Below are 27,172 nucleotides of genomic sequence, written 5' to 3' on the forward strand. Positions count from 1 at the left end.
TATTGAAAATATGCTCTAAAATGATATTTGGAATGAGGGGCTATTTTCTGACAATGCACAACATAAACTTACCATTGCATTTTGAAGCAAATTGTTGCAAAGCAATACAAGGAGGAAGTAAGCTTTATTCCCATCACTGGTTTAAATAATGTTTTATCAAATACTTGAGTTTTATGTTGTCTGTTTATTAGTGTCCTATGGGAGATTGGCAGAGTGGGACATCCAAGCCTTTGAGCAAACATAAGATCTACAGCTTGATAATTTAGTCATTGCCAAGACTCAGAGTTTCAAAATGTGCTTTAACTGTCACATCTGATTCTGGGATCACTTTCATCAGTGTCATTTCTAAGCTGTACTAAACATTAAATAGCATGAGGGCTCACTGCTGCCAGCACTTGGAACACAGTTTAGTTGTTAGCTCACTATCCCAGCCCCACATTCTGGATTTTTTTATAGATTGAGGATGACTCATGTCAGGAATCCAAACAGATTCCCAATAGGAAGCTGAAATAAGACCGCTTTTAGCAAGATGAGTAGAACCCATTGTCACATAAATTCAAATGACCTAGCCAGCCTTGGACTGCTAGTGAGAGCTGCTGACCAGCCAGCTTGGAAATTAACAGAGACAGAGGATTTTTTTATGCGCCAAAACATCAACCCGCAATAAGACATAAGATACACAGCTGTAAACAACTCTGAAGACTGCAGAAAACCAAACCTTTAATTACAGAAGGTGATTAAAATCAGGCAAAATTTGGGAAGGAAGTGTAAAAGGGTTCGTTAATTTGATATCTTTTGACATCTGTACTATAGGTAGCATATTTTTGTGATTTTTTTCTGATTGTGAAATAATACATGATTACTGTAAATAATTTGGAAACTGCACAGACGTAGTCACAAATAGACGTAGTCTATTTGTCATGTCCTTCAGTCCCTACATAGATGTATTAAAAATATAATTCAGCTTTATACTGAACAACATGCATTATAACTAACAGCACGATATTTTAACACATAGACCCAAAGAATTTTAAGAATTTAACCCTTAAAAATCACCTAATCAACGGGGTGCCTGGGTGGTTCAGTCGGTTGAGCATCTGACTTTGGCTCAGTCATGATCTCATGGCTCATGAGTTTGAGCCCCGCTTCGGGCTCTGTGCTGACAGCTCAGAGCCTGGAACCTGCTTCAGATTCTGTGTCTCCCTCTCTGCCCCTCCCCCCACTCATCTCTCAAAAATGAATAAACATTTAAAAAAAATTTTTTTAAATCACCTGATTGAACCTCCTAAAATTGGAGAAGATATTTGAGCCAGTGTCAGGTGATGAAAGAAAAAATGCATTGTACACATACACGTCAACAAATGAGGGCTAAATCAGGTGGAAGAGTGCAACAAGGGACTTTATAAAGTGATGTTCAGGTGAAATTGCTCATGCTAATCCTAAACTTAATTGCAAACATGCTATGGAAGTCTTATAGTAGTACAGCATTCTGCAGCTTCTTTTAATCTAAGTCTCACAACTGATTTGGCACGGCTGCTTGAACAGATCTGCAAACAAATGTTGTTCCTGGCACAGACTTCTTGTAAGCAATTCTTTCACACTGCTGATGTTGGATTTTTTTTTTCTTTCATTACCTGATGCATTCAAACCTGTCAAGCCTGTAATTTATTACTTTGAAGATGAACTCATCTTAAAATATAACGTGTGAGGAGGAGCCTTCAGTTAAAGGTATCAGAGTGAAGGTATTTTTACTCTCCTCCTTTGAAACTAAAAACAAGAAAGGAAAATAGAAGTCCATTGTTAGTGAAATTAGGCACAAGGCTAAGCCCAAAATACAAACAATGAGATATAACCTGTTAGATACTGTGAAATCTAGTCCACATGTGGGAAGATGCTGAAGTTCTCCTGGGAATTCCAAGCAATATACTGGTTTCTCTATAAGTAAGTATCACATTACTTTAAAAGGTCTAACCAGTGAGAGGTACCTGGGTGGCTCAGTAGGTTAAGCATCTGACTCTTGATTTCAGATCAGATCACGATCTCCTGGTTCATGAGTTCTAGCCCCATATGGGGCTCTGCACTGACAATGTGGAGCCTGCTTGGGATTCTCTCTCTCTCTTCCTGTTTCACCCCCTCTATCCCCCTATCTGCCCTTCTCCCACTTGCACTCTCTGTCTCTCAAAATAAATAAATAAACTTAAAAAAACCATTTAAACATTTTATTTTAATGCTTATTATTTTCGAGAGACAGAGATAGATAGAATGTGAGCAGGGGAGGGGCAGAGAGAAGGAGACACAGAATCTGAAGCAGGCCCCAGGCTCTGAGCTGTTAGCACAGAACCCAATATGGGGCTCAAACTGACCAACTGTGAGGTCATGACCTGAGCTGAAATCAGATGCTTAACTGACTGAGCCACCCAGGTGCACCACCCCCCCCCCCACAAAAAAAATATTTGAAAGGTCTAAATGGTGAGGCTTTATTGGAGTTCCAACATGTCTCATAGACACAAAGAAATTATAAACATGATCTGTTACAGAAAATACAGTGTAATTTTTTAAAGCCTTTCCGACATAAATGTTAAGAAGAGATAATAGGACAATAGAAGGAGATGAAAAATCAATGGGCAGACATCAGGAAAGAAATATAAGGGGAAAAGAAAAGCAGCTAAGGTAATGAAAACCACATTAGGAATTTTGAAGAGAAAGAGTACGTGTAATCAGAGACATGGCTGAGGAACACCTGGGTGGCTCAGTCGGTTAAGTGTCCAACTCTTGATTTCGGCTCAGGTCATGATCTCATGGTTTGTGAGATCACACTGACAGTATGGAGCCTGCTTGGGATTCTCTCCCCCCCCAACCCCGCCTCTCCCCCACTTGTGCGTGTGCGTGCTCTCTCTCAAAACATATAAACTTAAAAAAAAAAAAAAAAAACAAGTCAGATATGGCTGAGGGGCTTGAGGAAATTACATACCTTTAAATAAGAAAATGTAAGATATAAAAATTATAGAGAAGAAGATAAAGGAAAACAAAGGAGATGTATGCACGGGGCCAGCAAACTTTTTCTGTAAAGGGACAGATAGTAAGTATTTTAGGCTTTGCGGTCAGTGCGGTTTCTGTTGCAGCCAGTCAACTCTGCCCCCATAACACAGAAGCAGCTGCAGACACTATGTATGGTTGTGTTCCAGTAAAACTTTGTATACATAAGCAGATTTGGGGCTGGATTTTACCTGCTCGTGGTTTGCCCATCTGAAACAACAAATGGCACTGAAAAAAAAATTTAGAGCTTATATAGAGGATAATTTTTCCTGACATAATTAAAACCTTGAATCAGAATGACTCCCCTATGGCCTGGGAACAGTTGCTATACAAGAACTGATATCCAGGCATATCCTGGTCGAGTGACTAACTTGGAAAAATAATTTTGTGGACGTCTAAGTAGTGGGATAGGGACAGAACTTGGGTCTACTTTAGCTTCTTCCTCAATTAGGGACAATGTTAGAAAACAATGCCTGACTTCTACCTTGTCCTGAGGTTTTACCTGAGATTTTTTTTTTTAACCTGCCAAATACTTGAAGCGTAAATACCACACATGGATGTACACTAGCATATGGAAAAGCTGAGAAGTTATGTTTATGACACCCAGAAAGCCTTTTAAAGCAAATTACATCATGATAAAATGGACCTAATCAAAAGAATTAAAGAATTCAGAAATAAACCATGGCAAAAAAAAAAGTGTGATAAGAAATTTAAATTCATTTCATTACAGAATTTGTATACTTAAGTGAAAATTATATTTTCAGAATAGGTTGTAAATTTACAAACATTGCTATTATGAAAATAATGTAACTAACAAATCAGGTAGGGAAGGGGATGATTGAAACTGTAAGTGTGCCCCTTTCTTCATCATTCATAGCAAGGAATCAATAAAAACTCCTTAAAGTTTGGGGTGCCTGGGTGGCTCAGTCAGTTAAGCGTCTGTCTTCAGCTCAAGTCATGACCTCCTGGCTCATGATTTCAAGCCTGGTGTCAGGCTGTGTACTGACAGCTCAGAGCCTGGAGCCTGCTTCAGATTCCATGTGTCCCTCTCTCTCTGCCCCTCCTCCATTTGCACTCTATCTCTCTCTCAAAAATAATTAAACATTAAAAAAAAAAAAATCCTTAAAGTTTAATATGGCTAAAAATTTGCTCCACTTTCATAGTATTTTTCATAATTTTTTTTCTTAACTCTAGATGGGTGTTTAGGGACCAGTGTGTCATATATGCAGCAGTCATTAGGAAAAGTCTTCCATTTTAGATTTTTTTCTTCAGATAATTCAGTGAAAATCTTTTAAATGAAATTTTTAATATACTCTAGAAATAACATGTAGGAATTTGTTAGGAATGAGCAAAACATAAGAGGAAATTTATTTGGTTGTACAGTAGAATTCTTAAGAAGTCATTTACCCTTCCAGTTAGTTGGTATGTGCTTTTAAGTAGCTGCTTGAGAATGATTAAAACTAAGAACCTGGTGAAGTTACTGAGCTTCCTTATAAAAAATCTGGGGGCACCAAGGTGGCTCATTTGTTGAAGTGTTTGACTTCGGCTTGGGTCACTATCTCACAGTTTGTCTGTTCAAGCCCCATATTGGGCTCTGTGCTGAGAGCCTGGAGCCTGCTTCAGATTCTGTGTCCCCCTCTCTTTCCCTGCCCCTTCCCTGCTTGCTTGTGTGTGTTCGTTCTCTCTCTCTCTCTCTCTCTCTCTCCCTCCCTCCCCCCCCCAAAATAAATAAGCATTAAAAAAAAAATCTTCTCGGCAACCAGGCAAACAAGCAATCCCATATAAATGGGATGAGGACTGGTAGCATAATGTTATAATTTAAACAGTTGCATTTAACAATTTGATTAGTAAAAACTATTATGCAGCAAAGTTATTGTTAATTTTTTTCTATGTCTTTTCACCACTGTGAATTTATTATTAATTACTGGAGCCAGTTTCCTTCATCTTCCTCCTCCAGCATACACTGTAAAATCAGTTTAATTCATAAGCATCCAGAAAATAGTCTTTTGTTGGTTCTCTCCCTTCACCTTCTGTTACTCTGTTGTCTCTCTGTTGCAAAGCAAATAACCTGTGTATATGCATTACATGTGAAATAATTATGGTGACTAAGTTTTTATTTTGGAGGTGTGTTTGATTCTTACCCTTCTAGCTGGCACCAATTACAGAATACAGTAATAGGACCCCTTGGTCCTAGCTCTTTCCATCTCATCATATCCTTCCCCTGCAGTGTCAGTATTGTTTGGTTTTATTGACTTTACCACCTACTTAACAATAGCCTGAGGTATGCTGGCTTGCTAATACTTTATAAGGAAACTTAATAGTATTTTGGATAAGCATTTGAATCTCTCCTTTAGGTGTCACGTGCAGTAGCCACTGGCCTTGGATATTAGAATTATTATTGTCTATAACATTTCAGTTATAAAGTAGTTACTATAAATGAGCATTAAAAGAAGTACATGACACTGTTTCTACATTCAAAGGACTTGCAGTCTGATCAGAAAAGTATTGAAAATGTCAGTAAAAGTTGGAAGGAAGTATATTATTTTGTATTAATAAAGTGATAAAGGGAGAGTAGTAGACACTTATGGACATGAGTGATGCAGAGGGTTCTGACATTTTATCCCAAAGGGAATTAACATTTATTGAGTACATTCATGTACTAAGTACTTGAATAAAATTCAGTCAAGTAGTAACTCTATTCTCTAAATGTAGATAATATTTTAACTTGCTTTATTCTTTAAGAATTTTGTAAAATGGAAAATAGCTGTTTGAAAACAGGCAAAATATTGTCCAATTTTGCTCTTGAAAAGAATTAGATGATAGGACAGTAATAGAGGAGAAAACTGAAAAGACTTAAACAGCTTATAATTGTGCGGCTCTGATGAAGTTTTGGGGTGATGGTGGAGGGGTCCATAGCCAATGGCCACAAAAGAATTCTTGAAGACGTCTTTGGTACAAAAAGGTGATTTTATTAAGGCATGAGGACAGGACCTGAGGGCTGAAGAGCTACACTGGGATCATGACAGGTAACTCATTATATACCCTCAGGTTGGGAGGGGGGCAGGGATAAATTAAGTCTCTATGAATTTTGGAAACAAGGTTCCAGGACCTTGAGGGGCTAGCTGTTGCTAGGGAAATGCCATTTATTACAGTTCAGTAAAACCTCAGTCATGAGATCCTTCAGATGTGTATCAGGGGGCCATAAGCTTGGAGTATGATTGCCAGCATGTATCTTGGGGCAGTTGAGATAAAGGAAGTTTCCAAAGGAATTTTTATGTGTTAAAGTTCCTGGGGGGGGGGGGGGGGGGTTGGGGGAGGGGATGGTGGTGGTGAGAATCAGATAAGGTTAAGCCAACATTCTCTTTTGCCTCTAGCAAAGTGTCATCATGGAGGCAGCTGAGCTCCTAGAGGGAGGCCACTCCAACTGCTTTTGACGACTTGTCAGTGGGTTGTAGGCAGTAAGGGAATTTAATTTTTCATTTGCCTTAGTTTCATTTGCCTTAGTTTCCCACATCACCATGGCAAGCACTTAAACCCCTTTCCTTTATTCTTGGCTGGCTTTATTACAGATTTGTGATTTAGAATGAAAAGTGCCTCCTGGTAATCCAGGTCATTGTCCTCTTCTGTGACTTCTCAGAATTTCATGTACTTCAAATGTAGAATGATTATGGGAGAGGATAGGCTGAGAGTGAGCAAGAACAAACCATGATCACTCTGTTGTGGTAATAGTGATATTCACTAGTGTTTTGCTAACTTACTCTATGAAAATAAAACCACAGGTACTGTTCCTAGAAGCCACTGAAGTTTTCCTTTGGCCTTCTTGATGTCTATGACTATTTCCATTTTAGAAACTTGAACTCCTTTAACACACCCTGATTATAGAATTGACCAGCTTTTATGTATTACAATTGTTGCTGAAGATCACTTTGTGAATTATTTAGTAGTGTTGAATCCAGAGACGGAGAATATGATATTCTGGCTATCCTCAAAGAACTTGTGTTGTCAAACCATAGAGAGACAGCGTTGACTCCAAGCATTGTCTTAGTGATGCTGTTCAATGACACTTAAACATATTGGCACTGAGAATTATATACTAGAAATAAAAGTAACTTCTGACTCTTTATTGGATGCCATTTGAAAATTTGGTAAGAGAATAGTGTCTGGATCCTAACCAGCATCTCTCAGAATCAACAGCAGAGAGGGATTTAAGTCAGTTTTCATTAATTTGACAAATTGAGGTAGGCCTTTTAATTTGCAAGTCATACATGGTTCAACTGAAAAGCTCCTTTGAGGAGATAGCTTTCACAGTAAGCGACATTTTGGTGAGAAGGAAGAGTGGCAATAGAGAAAGAACCATAAATGAGAGGCGTAATAAGGAATCACTTAATATTTTACTGGCAAATGATCGAGTAGATATCTCCTTTTGAATGTCTTAGTCATCCATTTGGCTAGGATTTTTAATGAGATAATAACATGAAGTATCACAGTGTTTTAGTCAGTAGTAATTTCCTACCACATCCGGTACATGTTCCTTTTCCGTTTTGTTTTTCCAAATAGTGACATGATACTGGACTTCACACAATCATCTGCTGTGTAACAACTTAGTATTGAGACCAGGACTTGAACTTTGTACATCAAATTCTATTCCTAGATTCATTGTCCATTCTGCCAATTGAAATTTGATTTTTGTTTATTGCTAAAGCATTCTCCCATTTTTAATTTTCTGACTTCCTATGATCATTACTTCTATCTGGAAGAAGTGGTGGGTTCCTGTACTGCAAGAAACAGAGTAGGAAGAAAAAAAAGATCTATGATGGAAATTAAAGAGCAAAAGGTTTATAAGAGTTTTAAAAGCTGTTTTTTTTAATTAATTTTTTTTTTTTTTAAAGTAGGCTCCATGCCCAGCGTGGGGCTTAAACTCACAACCCTGACAGCAAAACCTGAACTAAGAGCAAGAGTTGGATGATTAACCAACTGAGCCACCCGGGTGCCCCCCCAAAATTGTTTAAAACCAGAACATTTGGTCCCCAAAGCCTGCATAAAATACAAGATTGATATTTTTCTAATAAAGCGTTCCCTTCATATAAAATGAGGTGGTCAGCTAATTTTAAATTTCATCTGGTGTTTACATATTATGAGTTATATGTTGTAAGCTTTTTGAAGACTATATACTCGTTCTAGGAAACTGGTTTAAAAGCCAATTAGTTCTATAACTCTAGAGAGTAAGAATGACCCAGTCCAACCTTTGCTTCCAGTCTTAATAAGATTAATATGCATGGCTGGGTTCTTAATATGAAGTTGATCCTCCTCAGCAGAAGGAAACTCAAGCAAACATGCTTTTTGCTTGACTTTAACTTCACAATGTTTAGGGTAGCAATATATTTTATTTGGAAAATCCTCACAACACTTTCTTGAAGGTTTTGATTTTGCAGGGATAGATAGCCCTCCAATCAAGCAAGAAGTAAAGTTAAACCCTTAATTGTCACCCAAAATTTCAGCTTTATTCAGCTGATATTTTTTTGTTTTTGTTTTTTAATTTTTAATGTTTATTTTTGAGACAGAGAGACAGACAGAGCATGAGCAGGGGAGGTTAGAGAGAGGAGACACAGAATCCAAAGCAGGCTCCAGGCTCTGAGCTGTCAGCACAAAGCCCAACTGCGAGTTCGGGGCTCAGACTCACAAGAACCATGAGATCATGACCTAGGCCAAAGTCGGATGCTTAACTGACTAACCCACCCAAGTGCCCCAGAACTCAAATGGCATTAAAAGCCTCTGGAAATACCACAACTATAGATACTTGGCTATTTTCAATGCACATAGAACATTTTCCAAAATGGACCATGAGCGAGGCTGTAAAGCAACACATTTCAAAAGATTGAAATTATACAGAATATGTTCTTTAACCACGGTGGAATTAAGCTAGAAATTATAACATTTTTATAAGAAAATCTGCCAATATTTGAGAAGTACATCAAAGAAGAAATAATAATCCAAACTAACATGCTGTCAGTGCAGAGCCCCACATGGGGCTCCATCCCATGAGCCGTGAGATCATGACCTGAGCAGAGATCAAGAGTCGGAAGCTCAACAGACTAAGCCACACAGGCACCCCTATTTCTTTCTTTTTAATTTGGAAATTTTGTAAACAAAATTACAAAGAATTTTCTTAAATATTCACATTTTGTCATATTTTTATTTTTTTAATGTTTTTATTTATTTTTGAGAGACAGAAAAGAAGTGGGGGAGGGGTGTAGAGTGGGGGAGACCAAGAATCCGAAGCTGGCTCTGCACTGACAGCAGAGGGCCTGATGTGGGACTCAAACTCACGAACTGTGAGATCATGATGGAAGCCAAAGTCGGATGCTCGACCAACTTAACCATGCAGGTGCCCCACATTTTGTCATATACCAAATCTTTTTTACTAAGAAAATAAATAATATGTTGTGGTCGCTCCAGCAGCACAGGTACTAAAAAAAAAAAAAAAGTGAAGAAAATAAGCAATATACAATACAATAAAGTTAAAGCTGCTTTTGTTCCCATCCCCAATCTCAAAGCCCTTCTCTCCAGAGATAATTGCCATAAAAATGATACCTTCCTATATGTTTAATATTTAAAATTTAAGTATGTTGAATATATTATTATACATGTATATATACATATGAAAAGTAAAATAACATGTTTCTTTTAACTTCTACAGTATTTGTAATTTGCTTATCCTGCTATAATTTTTAAATCTTGAGATTTATCCAGTATAGATCTGTTAACAGTTTTTAATTCTAAGTGAATTTTATTATATGAAATTACACTTAATTACCCATAATATTTATGCTGTTCCAAGTTATAATCTTTTCAAATCAAGCTGATTCTGCCCCAAACATCCGCTCTCAGTTTGGATTATTTTCCTCCCTCAAAGATTGACTTTACTCTGTTGTATTTTAGGATGATAAAGATATTCTCATCTTTTATCAAAGAATAATGTAAGAGAACACCTGGGTGGCTCAGTTGGTTAAGTGTCTCACTTCGGCTCAGGTCATGATCTCACGGCTGGTGAGTTCCAGCCCTGTTCCCCGGCTCTGTGTTGACAGCTCAGAGCCTGGAGCCTGCTTCTGATTTTGTGTCTCCCTCTCTCTCTCTGCCCCTCCCCCACTCACCCTCTGCCTCTCTCTCTGTCTTTCAAAAATGCATAAACATTAAAAAAAAAATTTTTTTAAAGAATAATGTAAGAAAAAATCATGTGAAATTTCTTGTTTAATATCCATAACATTATTGGGAACCCAATATCCACTTTGTTACTCAAAGCCTCCCATATAAAGTGCTGTGTCAAACATTTCTTTCAGAACTTTATTAGAAAGTATTTTGCCCTTCCTGACAAATTTTTATGCTTCTTCCCTTCTATTAATGAGAATTATCACTGATTCTGTTCTCTTTTTGTCTTGGAAGCCAGGAGGTTGTAATAGTTTTCTATTGTTGCTCTAACGAATTACCACAAACTTTGTGGCTTAAAACAACATCAATTTTTATCTTACAGTTCAATAGGTTAGAAGTCAAATACAGGTCTCACTGGGCTGACACCAAGGTGTCAGCAAGGCTGTGGTCCTTTCTGGAGGCTCTAAGAGAGAATCTGCTTTCTTGCCTTTTCCAGCCTCCAGAAGTTAGCCACTTGCCTTGGCCTCCTTCCTTAGCTACATCGGGCAGAATCTTTCTCAGTCTTTCTCACACTGCCATCTGTCTTGTTCTGTATACCCCCATCTTCCTCTAATTCTGCGAAGGCCCCTGTGATAACTTGTTTCATCCAAATAATCCAGATAATCTCCCTATTTTAGACTCAGTTTATTAGCAATCTTAATTCCATCTGCAACCTTAATTTCTCTTTGCCATGTACGTGCCCACAAATTCCAGAGATTAGGGCATGAACAGCTTGGGGGTGGGCATTATTCTGGCTACCATAGAGGTTTAGAGCCAAATATGGAGCTTAATTTAGCAGTTGTGAAGGTTTTAGTGGCCCACATACTCTTTTCCCCCAATCTTTGTTTTCTAGTATTTTTGTTTTCTTGGTCCTGGTTTTTTAAGTTTAATTTCAGAATTTTTAAAATTAACCACCATTTTATCATATGTGTTTGTGTGATAGTTGGTTCAGATTCTTTGTAGAACCAACAAAGCATGGGGGTTCCCGGGTGGCTTAGTCGGTTGAGTGTCTGACTCTTGATTTCAGCTCACATCAGGATCCCAGGGTAATGGGATTGAGCCTCACATCAGGCTCTGTGCTGAGTGTGGAGCCTACTTAAGATATTCTCTCCCTCTCTCTCTCCCTCTCTCTCTCCCTCTCTCTCTCCCTCTCTCTCTCCCTCTCTCTCTCCCTCTCTCTCTCCCTCTCTCTCTCCCTCTCTCTCTCCCTCTCTCTCTCCCTCCCTCTCTCCCTCCCTCTCTCCCTCCCTCTCTCCCTCCCTCTCCCTCCCTCTCCCTCCCTCTCCGTCCCTCTCTCTCCCTCTCTCTCCCTCTCTCTCTCCCTCTCCCTCTCCCACTCTCACTCTCCCCCTTTTCCCTGCTCCCAGTCTTTTTCTCTCTCTCTAAAAAAAATAACCAAGGATAAATAAAATAATTTGAAAAATTGGACCCTGTGCATGCATAGAAAATGAAGAGGATGGGAGTGATAGTGGTAATGGGGATCTCTCTGTATAGATAAGGCTCTGTCAGTCTCTCAGACCATGTAAAGTTTGACAGGACAGAGTGTATAACGAAGTGTAAGTGTAACTTGCACTCCCATGTTGCTTCCTTATTTTGTCTTTTGGTTACAGACTTGCTTAGTTTTCTTCCTCGCTAAGGATAAAATAAAAGGGGCAAAATAAGTGGTTAGAAGTCACCTCACATCTCCCTTATATTAATGAAATAAACAATTTCAAACCAAAAGGAGACCTTCTATGATTTTAATTTTTGCTTCAGCCAGTAATGAAAAAGAATGTAGTTACCACTCAAATATAAATATCAGCTTTTTTTTTTTTATTCCCCTGCAAGGAGAGGGATACAACAGCTGCTATAAAAATCACTCTCTACCCTCCCACGTGCTATGTCATTGTAATAGACTTATACCATGAGAAGACCAAAACATAACATAAAAAGTGAAAGAGCGAAGTAGTCAGTTTGTTTCAGAATTCCTTTTCTATTTACTGTAAATTACTTTACCAAATTAAAAACAAAATAAACACACTGCCTGCATTTCTAACATAAGTGTCCTGCTTAATTGTAAATCTCAATCCAGAATATGAGTAATAGACGCATGTACTAACTGACTGATAATGTTCCTTCAGTCTCTCCAGACTTTATCCAACAAGAATACCATAAGAACAACAAATCTACCTTCAATTACTTAGAGATTTAAAAACATTCGTTAAGTGTTATTTGTCTTTAACACTGCCCTCATACAAATAACATAGATTTTGAAAACCTTTCCTCCCTTTATCTTTATGGAAACAGATTTATTTTAATTTGCTTAATTTTTTAAAATATCCTTAACAAAGCCATTCTAGGGTATAATTTCAGATAATGAACACATAACTTAAAATTAATTCAACGAATAATAGTCATTAAAGATGCAATACAAAGAGTAAGATCAAATAAGATAGTTGAGATGACTTTCATATATAATTCAAAACTGAAAATACTCAACCCGGGAATGGTCCACATCCCACATTCTCTGACTCCAGCTGATCTCTCCATCTGTTTAGGGATCACATGGGAACCAATCTCTCAGCAACCAATCCTAGTCAAAACTGCTTAACCAACTGAGCCACCCAGGCACCTCTTCTCTCTATTTTAAAGTAAAATATAGATTTATTTATTTTTCTGTAACCTTTAAAATGCAAGAGGAAAGCTAGGTTAGAAATAAAATACAGTTATCCTAAAAAGATTAGCCTCCATACACCTTCCCCGCATACCAACTTTTATTTATTCCTGTTAGGAAAAGACACAGAATAACAGTTTGGACTTCAATACCATGTTTTAGAGGGCATGAAGTTAAGAGAATGATTGAAAGTGTAAAAGATTGAATTCTTTGATTCAATATCCTCTTCTATGAATAGCATGTGTTTCCAGAAATCTAAAAATTATGTTTTGAGACTATAATAAAAAATCAGCTATCTCAGCCATCAAAGAATAAACACACACACACACACACACACACACACACACACACACAAGGAATAAAACTTTTGTTTTAAGGGGCGCCTGGGTGGCGCAGTCGGTTAAGCGTCCGACTTCAGCCAGGTCACGATCTCGCGGTCTGTGAGTTCGAGCCCCGCGTCGGGCTCTGGGCTGATGGCTCGGAGCCTGGAGCCTGTTTCCGATTCTGTGTCTCCCTCTCTCTCTGCCCCTCCCCCGTTCATGCTCTGTCTCTCTCTGTCCCAAAAATAAATAAAAAACGTTGAAAAAAAAAAAAAAAACTTTTGTTTTAAAATCTTATTAACTTTGGAGAGCCTGGGTGGCTCAGTCAGTTAAACATCTGACTCTTGATTTCAGCTCAGGTCATGATCTCATGGTTTGTGAGATCAAGTCCCGCCTCGGGCTCTGCATGGAGCCTGCTTGAGATTCTCTGTCTTCCTCTCTATCTTTGCCGTTTCCCTGCTCATGTTTTTTCCCTCTCTCTAAAAAAAAAAAACAAAAAAAAAAAACAAAAAAAAAAACCAGGGCATTTTGAGGTTAGTATATATTTATGTTATTTTTTTCTCTCAACTTTTACTACGAAAAATTTCAAACCTACAAAAAAAATTACAGGAAGAGTGTGACGTATAGTGTTATACCCTTTGTCTAGATTCATCAGTTATTAATATTGTGCCACATTTGCTTTGTTTCACCTTTCTCTCTTCATGTGCAGCTTGTGTATGCACACACACAGACACACAAATTTTATTATTTCCTGACCCGTTTGACAGTATCAGTCATCATAATCCTTTACTTCTAAATGTTTCAGCCGTGTTTTTCCCAAGAGCAATAATATCCTCTTGCTTTTATACAAAACACAGAATCTGATTTTACTTTTTCCTAAATCCTGTCTGTTACCTGTGTTTTATCAGCATTTAAGAACAAAGGAAACAGTGAGGGAAATTATTAATAGCAGCCACCCACTTCACTTCCTAAGTTATTCACCACTATGTATCTTCCAGAAACCAAGTGTGAAAATGAAAGATAGAAGTTGATTTTCAAACCTAAATAAATACAAAGGGATCGATGGATAAGGCGCCTATAGCATTAAAAGTAGACCCGATTTCTTGAGATACCACATATAGTTGAGCCATTTCCCTAAATATCTACTGGTATTTATTTTCATAAATTCGTAGAGTTGGAAAGGCTTTATAATGTATGTTCTATAACCCATTCATTTTACAGATGAGAAGAACTAAGGTTCAGGGTCACATAACTAGAGATGAGACTAGAATCTTGCTTTTCAAACTCTCAGTGTCATATTTTTTCTATTATGTTGTCTCCCAACAAGCTTTAGACGCTTATGTTAGGGTCCTGATGAACGAGAAAGGTAAAATGTCTGAGGGTACTACATCTTTCTCTCTAGTATAACTCGAGTTCCCTTAGAGTTCATCTGAGTGAACTATAGTGGTGCTGCTCAAACTTGCATGTGCATATGAATTTCCTGGTAGTCTTGTTAAAATGCAAATTATGATTAGATAAGGCTGAGGTGGGCCTGAGATTTGCATTTGACATGTTTATCTGATTCTGATGCTGCAGATCCATGGACTATATTTTTGAGTAGTAGTTATCTAGAACCAGCACAGAAATCTCACAGCCCCTACACTCTAGAAAAGTGGGAAAAAACTACAAAATATCTCAGTTATATATATAAAGTAATACAGAATACTATAACTAACCCCTGTTTACTCATCATCAACCTAAAACAAAATACTTCTAAAATTTCTTATTTTCCTAACTTTTTATGTTGAAAAATTTCAAATCTACAGAAAATTTGAAAGAGTAATACAATGGGCATCCCTTTATCTAAATTCGCTAATTGTAAATATTTTCCAGTGTATACTTTTGTTTTCCCACTGAGCCTTTTGAGACCAATACATTAATTTAGAGATGCAACGACCCCTTTTCCGAATATTGTTATATCAACAGATACTGAGTTCAAGATTTCCACGGTACTTTGGAGGGAAATATGAATTTAGGTGATAAAAAATTGAACTTTAAGTCAAAAAGAGCAACCAATGAAGTTACAGCTTTACTCTCAATAAAAACATCTTTCAAACCAGCTGTATTTATTCCTTTAACATTTATTGAGAGTTCATGCTCCAGTGTGGTTTGTGTTCGGATTTCATTCCCTTATGTCTAAATTTCTATGCTTCTTTGAATTGTACAAATGATTGTTGAAAGGTACAAATGCTAGCCAGGTTTTTTTGGGTTGTAGTTCTTTGAGGAAGGGATACATTTACACAACTATAGTAGCTGAAAGTAAAATAGATATTTAATATATATGTGAAAAAATTTGCACTGTGACTATCTCCCAAAATGCTTACAGTAATCATAATTACCTCCTTATTTCCCAGAGTAGTTTAGCAGTAAAATAAAAGTCAGTAATAATTCCCAAGGGAGGGAAACTGGGACATAAAGCAAAGTTGTAAAACTTGTCAAAGATATTAAGGTATAAGGAAGAAAATAAAGACAATGTAAATAAATATTTATTAAGCTTCTGTCTCCTAGGGTATGGGGAGCAGGGTGGGTACCAATATATAAAGAAATGAAAGCAGTCTTCTGGGTGATCATTACTTTGAAGGGGGAGGCAGACGTCTAAACAGATATTAGAATACAATATGACAAATGAAAAAAGGACAAAATCTGAGAGCAATACAGGAAAGTTATAAAGGAAGTGGAGTTGGAGAATGTAATGAATTTAGAAATGATAAAAGAGGGGCGCCTGGGTGGCTCAGTTGGTTGAGTATCTGACTTTGATTTTGGTTCGGGTCATGATGTCAAGGTCCTGGGATCCTGCTTCATGCTGAGTGTGGAGCCTGCTTGAGATTCTCTCTCTCCCTCTGCCCCTCTCCCTGGGTCGCATGCTCACTTACTCTTTCTCTCTCTCTCTCTCTCTCTCTCTCTCTCTCTCTCTCTCTCTCTAAAAGTAAGTGAGATAAAAGAAACTGTAAGAATTAAGAATTTTTGTAAAATTAAAGGAATGGGTACATAACATGATGATATAGAATATAGGTGAAAAGTGTAAGGGTGTTCACTACAAAATTCTTTCAATTTTGCTGCATGTTTGAAAAGTTTTATAATAAAACGTTGGATAAAGTAATAATTTTTTTAAAAACCCAGGTAAGGGGCACCTGGGTGGCTCAGTCAGTTAAATGTCCTATAATCTCACAGTTCGTGAGAGCCTGGAGCCTGCTTTGAATTCTGTGTCTCCCTCTGGCTTTGCCCCTCCCCCACTCGCTCTCTGTCTCTCTCTCTCTCTCTCTCTCTCTCTCTCTCTCTCTCTCACAAATACATAAACATTAAAAAAAAAAGAGGTAAGATGATATAAAGAGGCCAAAGTTTTCTTTTTTGTGTGTGAATGTAGGTTTTTAATAAATAGAAGGGAAGGAACAAGGTAGAAAAGAACTTTCCAGTTCACGGTGAGAAAGGCAGGTTGTCACTTAAGAAAAGGAGAAATTCCTTACTCTGGTATCATTAACATATCCTGTCATGAGACCCAAGAGGATAAACATGCATCCATTAAGGAAAACATAGCATTCATTAGGGTATAAACACATTCCAAATATAGGTGTAAAATTGCCTCGAATACTAGGGATTTAAACTATACACTAAAGTTTTAGTTGTTATTGGACTCTTATTCTTGCACAGTATAAATCATATGTTGTAATTTTGGAGTGATACCAAAATCTAAAATAGAAACATTATTTATCAATGAAGTTTATACCAAATTCTCATAACTTTGTTAAGTTGTGATATACTAGAAATATCACTAATCTTTTACATGTCTTACAAACCTAGTTATTAATTTCAAGACCTCATGTAAGAATTGGCCCTAATGAGCATTTCTTGATACAGTTAAATGGATAAATATTTATTTATTAGGATAAAATGATCTTTCATCAGTTCATATTACATAGAGTGATATGACATACAACTAGTTACAGTTAAGATTTGAGTGTTCTGGTTATTTTAGTCCGTTGCTAGATCAGCAGTGTTGCAGAATTTTATGACTGAGGTCTTGCCTTGTATGCTTTTAGGTATGCTATCTTATTTGATCCTCAAAGCACTATTAGTGTGGAACAAGTATTAATTTTAAATAACTTTATTGGTAATTTAGGAGCTAGATTTAATTTCCTAACTCAAAATCTGATGTTGACCAGATGCAACAAAAAGTCCTTCAAAAAAAGGTATAATGAAGTCCTCCATATTGCCTTGTTTTATAGATATGAAATTCTCTTGGAAATCAAAGGTATATAAATTGCTTCATGACTTACTTTATAAAGTAACAATATATTCTAGTAGGGAAATGTTGCCTATAGTATAATAAAATGTAGTCACTGTTTAATAATGTTTTCAAAGAGAAAATAATTTTCTAATATTCAACTGTAATATAATTTAACTCACAAAACATTAGTACCACCTTCATTTAAACTGCATCGGAAGCTTTGCTTCCTTGGTGAGTTATTGAAAGAAGAATAAAATATGCCTTATATTTAGTATAACCTTTTAAATTTTTTTATGGTACTACCTACTACCTAAAGAGATTCTCTTTTTAAAACTTCAGATTTCTACTTTAAATATCATAAAGTGTTTATATTGTATAATATCTCTTTGTTTAGAGGTAGTTGTGGCTTTCAAAATACATTATACTTATTAAATGCTTTTCAGTAAGAGTAAGTCTTCAGTAAGAGTAAGATTGAAGATTGAGTTTCTAAATATCTTACATTTTGGTAGAACATCAGTCATTCAAATGTTATCACATTTATATTGTCACTTACCCATAAATGAAATCAGCCTTGTGAAGTAGTCAAGTGTGTTGTCATTGCTGTTGTTAATTCAACAAATGAGGATACTGAGACTTAGGGGTGGAAATTCAGGATAGTAAGTTGGAACTGGGCCCAGGGTTTTTGGTGTTTTCCCATACATTAGATCTCGCGGATTTGGAGTCACAGTGCTTATTTCAGTGAATGGTTAGAGTCGAAGTAGTGAAAAATTATCACAGATGTGATGCTTCAGCAATTATATTATATCAAGGACTTGGGAAAAAAACTGATGCCAAATTGTAGAAGCTATTATAGGTTTTTTTGTGTGTTAAAAAACAAAATTCAACTAAGTAGATTTGAAGATCTAATTGGCTTTATTAAGCAATTCATGAATTGGGCAGCATCCCATCTAGCAAGTACAGGGGAGCCCTGAGGAGTTGTACCAAATAGGAGGTAGGTGTATAGGTAGGAGGCTGGTGGGGGCGGCAAGAAAGTTAATTAGCAAAAGGAAAGGATTGTTCCCTAGAGGGAAGAGTAGGGTGTTTTATCATAACAGATTATCTCTTCTTCCTTTGGGGAATGGAGAGGGTTCTGGTGGTGGCAGACTCAGTGGCACCCATTAGAAAATTCCTCATGACCAGTTAAGACTACATTTCTGGGGGAGGTTGAAACTGCAGTTAGACTATATATAAAGCTCTGGTTTGGGGAGTTGGCCTAAGTGACACCATTCAGGGCCTCTGGTTTTCTTTTTAAGAAAAGACCCAGATTTAGACCTTGGCTTTAGACCAACTGAAATAATTTTACAGTGTTTGTTTCTGATTTTTTAAATAAAGGGGATTGCCTTCACTTAATAAAGGAACTACCTTTCTCTTTATTTTCCTTTCTTTTCTTTCTTTCTTTTTCTTTTTTTCCCCCCCTTTCTTCTGTTTTTTCCCCTTATGGTCTAGTGTCTAACTGGCTATGAATATTTTGGGGATATTGACAGGTTATTTAGACTTGACATTCTTCCCAAGTTGCTGACAGAAATGTGTTGCTGAGTTTGCTCTTCTGAACAATGAAAAGTGAGTGTAGGGGAAGTTGCATAATTTATGATAGTAGTAAAGAACTTTAAGTTTTGACTTGAATTTAATAGTTTGCTCTGAAGGCATGAGATGTCTTTTTAGAATACTAAAGTTTGATATTTTATTAGCTTGAATCTTATGACTTGGGAAAATTAAGTTACGGTGTTTTGGAGTCTGACTCTAACTTGATAATGCTAGCATTTTTCTTTTCTAAGGGTTAAGATTTAAGAAGTGGTTGTATTACCAGAGCAGATGTTGTACTTTAACTACAAGCCCCTGTTTTTCCTAGAAGTTCTCAAATTACTCATCAAAGATGTGGACTATCAGGATGCGCCTGGCTGAGTCAGTAGAGCATGCAACTCTTGATTTCAGGGTTGTGAGTTTGAGCCCCACTTTGGGTGTAGAGATTACTCAAAAAAAAGAAAGAAAAGAAAAGAAAAGAAAAAAAAAAAGAAAAAAAGATGTGGACTGTTTTGCACCAAAAGTATAAATCTGTCTTTTCTTTTCAAGGAGCTGTATTGGCACCAAATCGCTTTGTTCCCTTGGCATTGATATTGCCTAGAGATTTACTCTTTCTCTCATGATTTCTGCACATTTGGGTATTTGCTTTCTTAACCTTAATCTCCGTCTCTGCCTTTGAAATTTAAATGCATGAATAAATACATACCACTTGCCTGAATGTGTTTCTTTTTTAAACTTCTTGAGGGTTTTTTTTTTTAACTTTAAGCATCAGTCAAGAATTTATTAAAAGCTTTCTATCTTCTTGTGATTTATTAAGAATATGCAATTAAAACAGCAAAATATATTCAGTCTAGGGGAGTCATGGAATACAGTTTAGAATAGCAATACCTCTTTGGTCTCTAGCACTTACATTCCTCTCCTTGGTTTTTGTCTTTGCTTCGGTTTGGTTGGAATGTTGTTATGGTTGACACATTTGAAAGAAAAAGGGCAAGAGCAAAATCATTTTTGTTTCTATTGGCCTTATTAGACTATAAGGTATTAGAAGGTTTAAGAAAGGAAAGGACTTAATATGTGTGTTTGTGAACACTTCATAAGTAATATTTCATAATTACCAATATCATTATAGAAGTGACTGGGAAGGACTTTGGGAAAGTGATTTATCTCAGAACTACAGAGGCAGGGTTCTACAGCAAGAGTCAGCAAACATTTTCTTGAAGGGCCACATGATAAATATTTTAGACTTTCTGGGCCATAAAGTCGCTGTTCCAACTACTTAACTCTGCTACAACTCCTCAATTCTGCCACTGCAGTGTGAGAGTAGATGACTGAGCTATAGACTGGAAGTAAATAAATGGGCTTGGTTTTGTTCCAGTACAACTTTATTTACAAAAACAGGTGGTTGGCCTGCCAACCTATATTCTTTAGCAGCCTACAAATAATATTCATAAGCAACCATGTGTTTATGCAGTTCTTTGCCCCACAAAAACATTTTTTTATTGTCGAGGAGAACTTGCAAAATCATAGGGGAACAGAGGACTTCCCGTTTTAAAACGGCCCGTCAGATTATACATAAATATTTTCAGGTAATGCAATATGCCAGTTGGAATTTCCTTTAAGATACTCTGGGGGAAAAAACTAGATGGATATAGATGAACCAAATTTGACAAAATGTTGGTAAATATAGAAGTGGGTGATGATACATGGAAGAAATTCATCACACTGTGCTCTTTACTTCTTTGTATGTTCTGAAATGCCCATGTTAGAAAGTTGCTATTTAAGTAAATAATAGCCTGGTAAAGGCAGCAGTTTTTCCCTTCTCTTGAAATAACCTTAAAATAAGAAAGTGAATAAGAAAGCAAGCTCCATCTTTGCAACCAGAGAGATCTCTGCAATCCTAAAGCACAATATATGAAAAAAGGTTTACCAGACCTAATGAAGATAAAATGGGTATGTGAGAAGACCCTGAGAGATGAGATCTATGGTTCCAGATCCCCAACAAAGCCAAGAGAGCTCAGCTCTCTCAGAGAAGTGGTTGGCCTCAGTTTTTTCCAAAGCGGAGTTCAACACTAACCCTTTAACTAATACTTTCCTCAAAGAAACATTTATTTAGGGATTTTATGCCAATCCAAATAATTCTTTAATATGAAGGCAAAGACATTTTTTAACATGCCAAGTTTCAGAGAACTTTATTCTCATGAACCCTACTTCTACAGGATGAAATTCAGCCAACCAAGACATGAAAGGGGAAACTATAGTTAAAGTATTGGTAGTGAGCATAGAATCCATTGATCTATAAAATTAAGACATAGCCCCTGTGAATAAGAGGAGACTACTGTATTTACATTTTTAGTAAATGTCAGTCTCATATTTCTGCATGTTTTCCTAAGTGGGAAGGAGGTGGGAACTGAAGTTCACATGAAGGATGTAAAGTCTGTTATGCATCATGGTTGTGTTAAGGTATGTCTTGTCATAGAGTCCTAAATGATTTTTCTTTTAGGGCTCATGGAATGGAATATGATATCTGGCTCAGAGGCAGATATTGTGTTTTAGTCACTTAATGCCTTCCTTTAATACTTTCTGTGGCTGGGAGGGGTACCTGGGTAGCTCAGTTGGGTAAGCATTTGACTCTTGATTTTGGCTCAGGTCATGATCTCACGGTTTAGTTCGTGAGATGGAGCCCCACATGGGGCTCTGTGCTGACAGTGTGGAGCTTGCTTAGGATTCTCTCTCTCTCTCTCTCTCTCTCTCTCTCTCTCTCTGCCCCTCCCCCACTTGCATGGCACGTGCACTCACACTCTACCTCCCTGAAAATAAATAAATAAGCATGAAAAAAAATTTTTAAATACTTTCTGTGAATGGGAAAGTATACAAAGGGATAAATATAATCATTTGACAAGTCAGAAACATATTTAATATTCTTTTTGAAACTTAGTTTAATTGCGCGAAACTAAATTCCAGATCTAAATCTTAAATGACACTACTCTTTGAGAAGGTAGTAAGATTATGAGTGATTTCCTTCTTAAATTAAAAAAAGGAAATTATTAGGGACTCAAGGAGTGAGGCTCCCTGACCAAATTAAAAATGAAAGAAAAAAAAAAGGGAAAGTGAACAGAAAGATGAGATTTCTACCCAATAACAGCAAATTCATGATACAACTACTTAAATAACTGGCTTACACCTAGTTATGAAGGCAGTGCATGTGTAAACGCTAGCAAAAAAAGGAAGCACAAAAGCTTCACTTTTGACTGGATAGCCCTTAAGCAAATATTAAGTGTTTAAAAAGCAGATGAAAAAACAGTTTGTGTGATGTGTGTGTATGTAAATATGTTCGTATAAAATCTTGAAAACAAGCCACAATGTTCATCACTGTTGTCTTAGGATGGTATGAGTTTGAGAGACTTCTTTATATTTTTAAACTTTTCTACAAAGAATACGCATTGCGTAAATAACCAGAAAGTTATTTCTGTATGCACATAATTTCACATTTGTTTCTGTGTCCTGACAGTGGATGTGTCTTTTCGTGTTTTCTAGGTGCACCAGAGGCTCTCTTCCTGGCAGAATTTGGGAGTTGTTTATTGCAGTACTGTTGTGCCCTCTGATGGTGAGTTTTGGCAAATCCATTTTTTATGTCTATTTTCTTTTTCTTAACTCAGTGTTTCTCATTCTCTAACTAACATACAAATTTATATATCATACTCTTTCACTCCAGATGCACTTGGAGTCAGAGAGAGAAGCAGGGGGAGGCAACGCTAAATAAAATTTGAATGAAGATATAGTGAATTTAGAGGAGAAATCAGAAAGAAAAGCTAATAGGCCCATCCAGTTTTCATAGATCAAGGAATGTTATTATCTCATCTCTTCATTTATGTTTTAAAATTGGGGACAAAGGTAATGTTAAGATCACAGAAGCACCATCTTCGGTATTTCCTAACCACTGGGTCTTTATTCTGTGTATCGTGATCAAACTCTCCAGCCCCTTCATGTCATCAGGGCCTAGAAAGAAGCAATTCAAAATCTGCAACCTCCTGCCTGATTGTTTTTTTCTTCCCTGATGGTACTATCCTTCTTTGATGTGGGGAAGAATGAGCCAATGCTTGGGGACCACATGCAGTCCTTTGTAAAAGTCCATAATGCTGCAAACTGACAACAGGACGGAGGCTGTTGTTACAGTAGTGGAGGGATATGTTTACAGCTCTTCTTGTCATTTCTCTCACTCAGTATTGGACACTCACAGTTTATATTATTTGCTTAGTAGGGTTGAGTGTTAATATATTTCCTCTGTATAAAGTTTAGTTTGATAGAATTCTAATTTCAACCTTATAAACATTAAATTTATAGGCAAGGCAACCATCAAAAGAGCATCTAGCAAACTTAAAGACACCTAAAGCAACGAAATCTCAGCAGAATTTTTAGAGTCCTAGGATCCCCGTTATTGATCAGAATCGATATTTAGAGTGTTACCAGAACCCTCCCCCTCAAAGCTGTTTAAATTTAATGCAGCTGCTATTATCCTGTATGGAAGTATTTCAGTAATGTAACTGTGCTACAGTTGTACTGGGATATCTAGATGAATATTATTCCAGGACATAAATGCTAGTAGGTTGACTGTATGTTGCATAAGGGGTTGAAGGCAATATTTTTGCAAAAGCTGAAGGGATACATACTTTAAAAGAAGTGTGGGTCCCCAAATTCCTACCAATACTATTGTCCTTCTTAAGAAAACCAATTCATATTAGTAATCAAAAAATAGAAGCACATAATTGGTTTAATGCAACTCATTGCCCATACTATCCGCAAATTATACATCTTTCTTATTTTTACTTCTAAGCTAATTTTACCTTAGGTCTGTATAGTGTATGAGAAAACTCTGCTTAATACATAGCTACTTCAATAGAGTTTAGCCAGCCGTCTCTGTGATCATTTACTGCTCTTAGTTGAGACTGCCGGATCATATTCTTTATCAAATCATTTTTAAAAAGTACAAAATATTATATTTATATACCTAGTATATATGCCTAATATATACTACCTCTCAATAATTGCATGTTAATTATGTTGTTTGACCGATCTTCTATTTATGACTATAATGGCTCAGCTAACAGATACAAATTATTTTAAATGTTTAACCTTCTTACCAAAGCAATCTAAAGGTTCTTAGTTTTTCTTATGTCACAAATACTTTTAAAGATCTGGTGAAAGCTCTCTCTATATATCTGTATACATACATACATACATACATACATACATACACATAGGAAATTTTACACATAATTTCTTAATGATAAAGACTCCCTCAAACCAACTCATGGATTCCTCATCTCATGGCCCTCAACCTCAGATACATTGTATATAGGTGCACAGGTACGTACCCATATCTGCGCACATGTTCCCTTCCATGAGAGGCATTATGTTTAGAGGTTAAGTAAGAGACAAGCTTTGGAGTCAAGCAGATCTAGGCTTACATCCCAGTTTCACTATTTAACCACCTTATAACTTTAGGCAAGGGCATTAGCTTCTCAAAGCCTCTTTTCTCATCTGTGAAATGGAGATAGTAATAGTTATCACCTCTGAGAGAAAAACAACTTACCCTGCAGAAATAGTACTTATCCACCAGAACAACTTACTCTATAAAGAGTGCTTGTGGTAGTGTTAAAGACCTCTAATCTAAGAACCGTGGTTTGGGGCTTCTCATTTTAATTTCATTGTGCCCACATCCTCAACTATAAAACTACGCAAAATTTTTATGACTGTATTGTTTGTACCTACTTAAGATCTCCAAAGCCTTGTTTATACCTGCTTAAGATTTCCAAAGCCTTTAGGGCGTTCCTCTTCACATTAATGAAAGTTAAGGATGAGAGTAATTCTGCTATAGACAGGTTGAATGTATAATTTATCATCCAACCCAGGATACTTTTGAGAATGAAAAGGGGGCAACCAGAGTTTTCCTGACAGATTTTCATAGTGTAACCCAGGACGTATTGTCCCCTAAGCTTTTGGGAAAGTGTCAAGGGTGAGCTAGCATAAGAACAAGGAAAATAGCGCCTTCTAGCTGCCTTCCTTTCTCTATCCAGAATGTGATGCTACTCAGTTAACCCTGTTTTGAGAATTGTGGTAAGAGTTGTGTTTATTTTGTAGTTAACAAAAGATGTAAGATTTTCATACAATAGAGAGCAAATAATTTTTGTAATAAAGGGCTATTGAAAATTCCTGTTTAATAATAAATAACCATCTGTTTAATCAACCCAAGTATAGATAACATATAAATTCTTTTTTTATTTTTTAAAAATATTTTTGAATGTTTATTTTTGAGAGAGAGAAAGAGAGAGAGAGAGAGAGAGAATGAGCAGGGGAGGGGTAGAGAGAGAGGGAGACACAGAATCTGAAGCAGGCTCCAGGCTCTGAGCTGTCAGCAGAGCCTGACAGGGGGCTCGAACTCACGAGCCGTGAGATCATGACCTGAGCCGAAGTCGGACACTTAATCAACTGAGCCACGCAGGTGCTGCTGATAACATATAAATTCTTAATCTAAGGTCTGTGGATGGTTTGGAGAACTAAATATTGCCCCAACTTTCTTCTTTGGTTTTTGTCCTGTTATGTTTGTAAATTAAAAAAAATTTTTTTTAATTTTTAAAAAATGTTTATCTTGAGAGAGAGAGAGCAAGCAGGGGAGGGACAGTGAGAGAGAGAGAGAGAGAGAGAGAGAGAGAGAGAGGGAGGGAGATATCCCAAGCAGGCTCCACACTGTCAGTGCAAGCCCAGTGCGGGGCTGAATCCCACAAAGGGTGAGATCATGACCTGAGCCAAAACCAAGAGTTGGATGCTTAACTGACAGCCACTTAGGAACCCCTGTCCTGTTCCTTTTTTTTTTTTTTTTTTTTAAGCTTCATTGAGATATGTTTTACATATCCTAAAATTCACCTGTCATTTCATAGCATCATAACAATCCAGTGTTAGACTACTTCCTTCACCCCTAAAAGTTCCCTGGTTCCTGTTTTGCAGTCATTCCCTTCTCCCACCTTGTGCCCCAGGCAATCACTAATCCACTTTCTGCCTCTAATAATTAAATCTTGTCCAAAAATGTCATATGAATGGACTCCTACAGTATGTAGTCTTTTGCATGTAGCTTGTTTTATGTTATCATAATGCTTTTGAGGTTTATCCCTGTTATAGGGTGTTGCAGCTCTTTCCTTTATTTTTATTGCTGAGAAGTATTTTGGTATGGAAATATCACATTTTGTTTATTCACCAAATGAAAGATATTTGGGTTGTTTTCCATTCTGGCCTGTTCATACTGCTGGTATCAACATTTGCCTGTAAGTCTGGGTGAACATATGTTTCCGTTTCCTTTGGGTACTTAGTGGAAAGTAGGGTTATATGGTATATGCTTAGCTTTTTAAGAAATTGCAAAACTGTTTTCCAAAGTGGCTGTACCACTTTGCATTCCCACCAGCAACATGTAAGTGTTCCAGTTTCCCTATATCCTCCCCAACGCTTATTTGAATCAATCTTCTTGATTATAGATATTTTAGTGGATATGTAGTATTATTTCATTGCATTTCACTGATGACTAATGATGTTGAGCATCTTTTTATTTTATTTTTTTATTTTAGAGAGAGTTTGCGCGAGCGGATGAGAGGGGGCAGAGCGAGAGACAGAATCTTAAGCAGGCACTGCGCTCAGTCCCATGATCCCCTGGGATCATGACCTGAGCTGAAATCAAAAGTCAGATGCTCAACTGACTGAGCCACCCAGACGCCCTGTTGAGCATCTTTTAATGTGCTTATTAACCATTCAAGTATTTTCTTTGGTAAAGCATCCAAATTTTTGTCCATTTAAAAAAGTTGACCACCTTAGTCGTGATTTATAAGGATTCTTTATATATTCTAGAGCTTTTCCTGTTGCTTTTCAAATAGTTTTGGGGAAAAAAAGGATTTGTTTGAGTCATCTTACTAATGGCCACTTTTTATACACATTTGGAAATTCTGTCTTTACTGTCATCATCATATTGAGGGCACAAACTACCCCACCACTGTGTTTCATTCCAACTGTTTAAAAACTTGACAACAAAAAAGAAATGAAACCGATGAAACCACTTAATCGCCAAAGATGCTAGAACACAAAGCTCTGGGGTCTTAATATGGCAGAGTTGTCACC

At 36.9% G+C, this 27,172-nt stretch overlaps 1 protein-coding gene across 9 annotated transcripts in view; it reads left to right on the top strand.

The window, feature by feature from the left end:
* Nucleotides 1-27,172, top strand: part of MCU (mitochondrial calcium uniporter) — a 205,888-nt gene that overhangs the window by 131,825 nt on the left and 46,891 nt on the right. For all 9 annotated transcript variants that reach the window (XM_042908327.1, XM_042908324.1, XM_042908328.1 and 6 more), the window contains one exon: nt 22,550-22,619. In XM_042908327.1, coding sequence (XP_042764261.1) covers nt 22,550-22,619 — 70 coding nt within the window. The remainder of the gene's footprint in view (nt 1-22,549; nt 22,620-27,172) is intronic.

Source organism: Panthera leo, chromosome D2, assembly GCF_018350215.1.
Source record: "Panthera leo isolate Ple1 chromosome D2, P.leo_Ple1_pat1.1, whole genome shotgun sequence".
NCBI lineage: Eukaryota > Metazoa > Chordata > Mammalia > Carnivora > Felidae > Panthera > Panthera leo.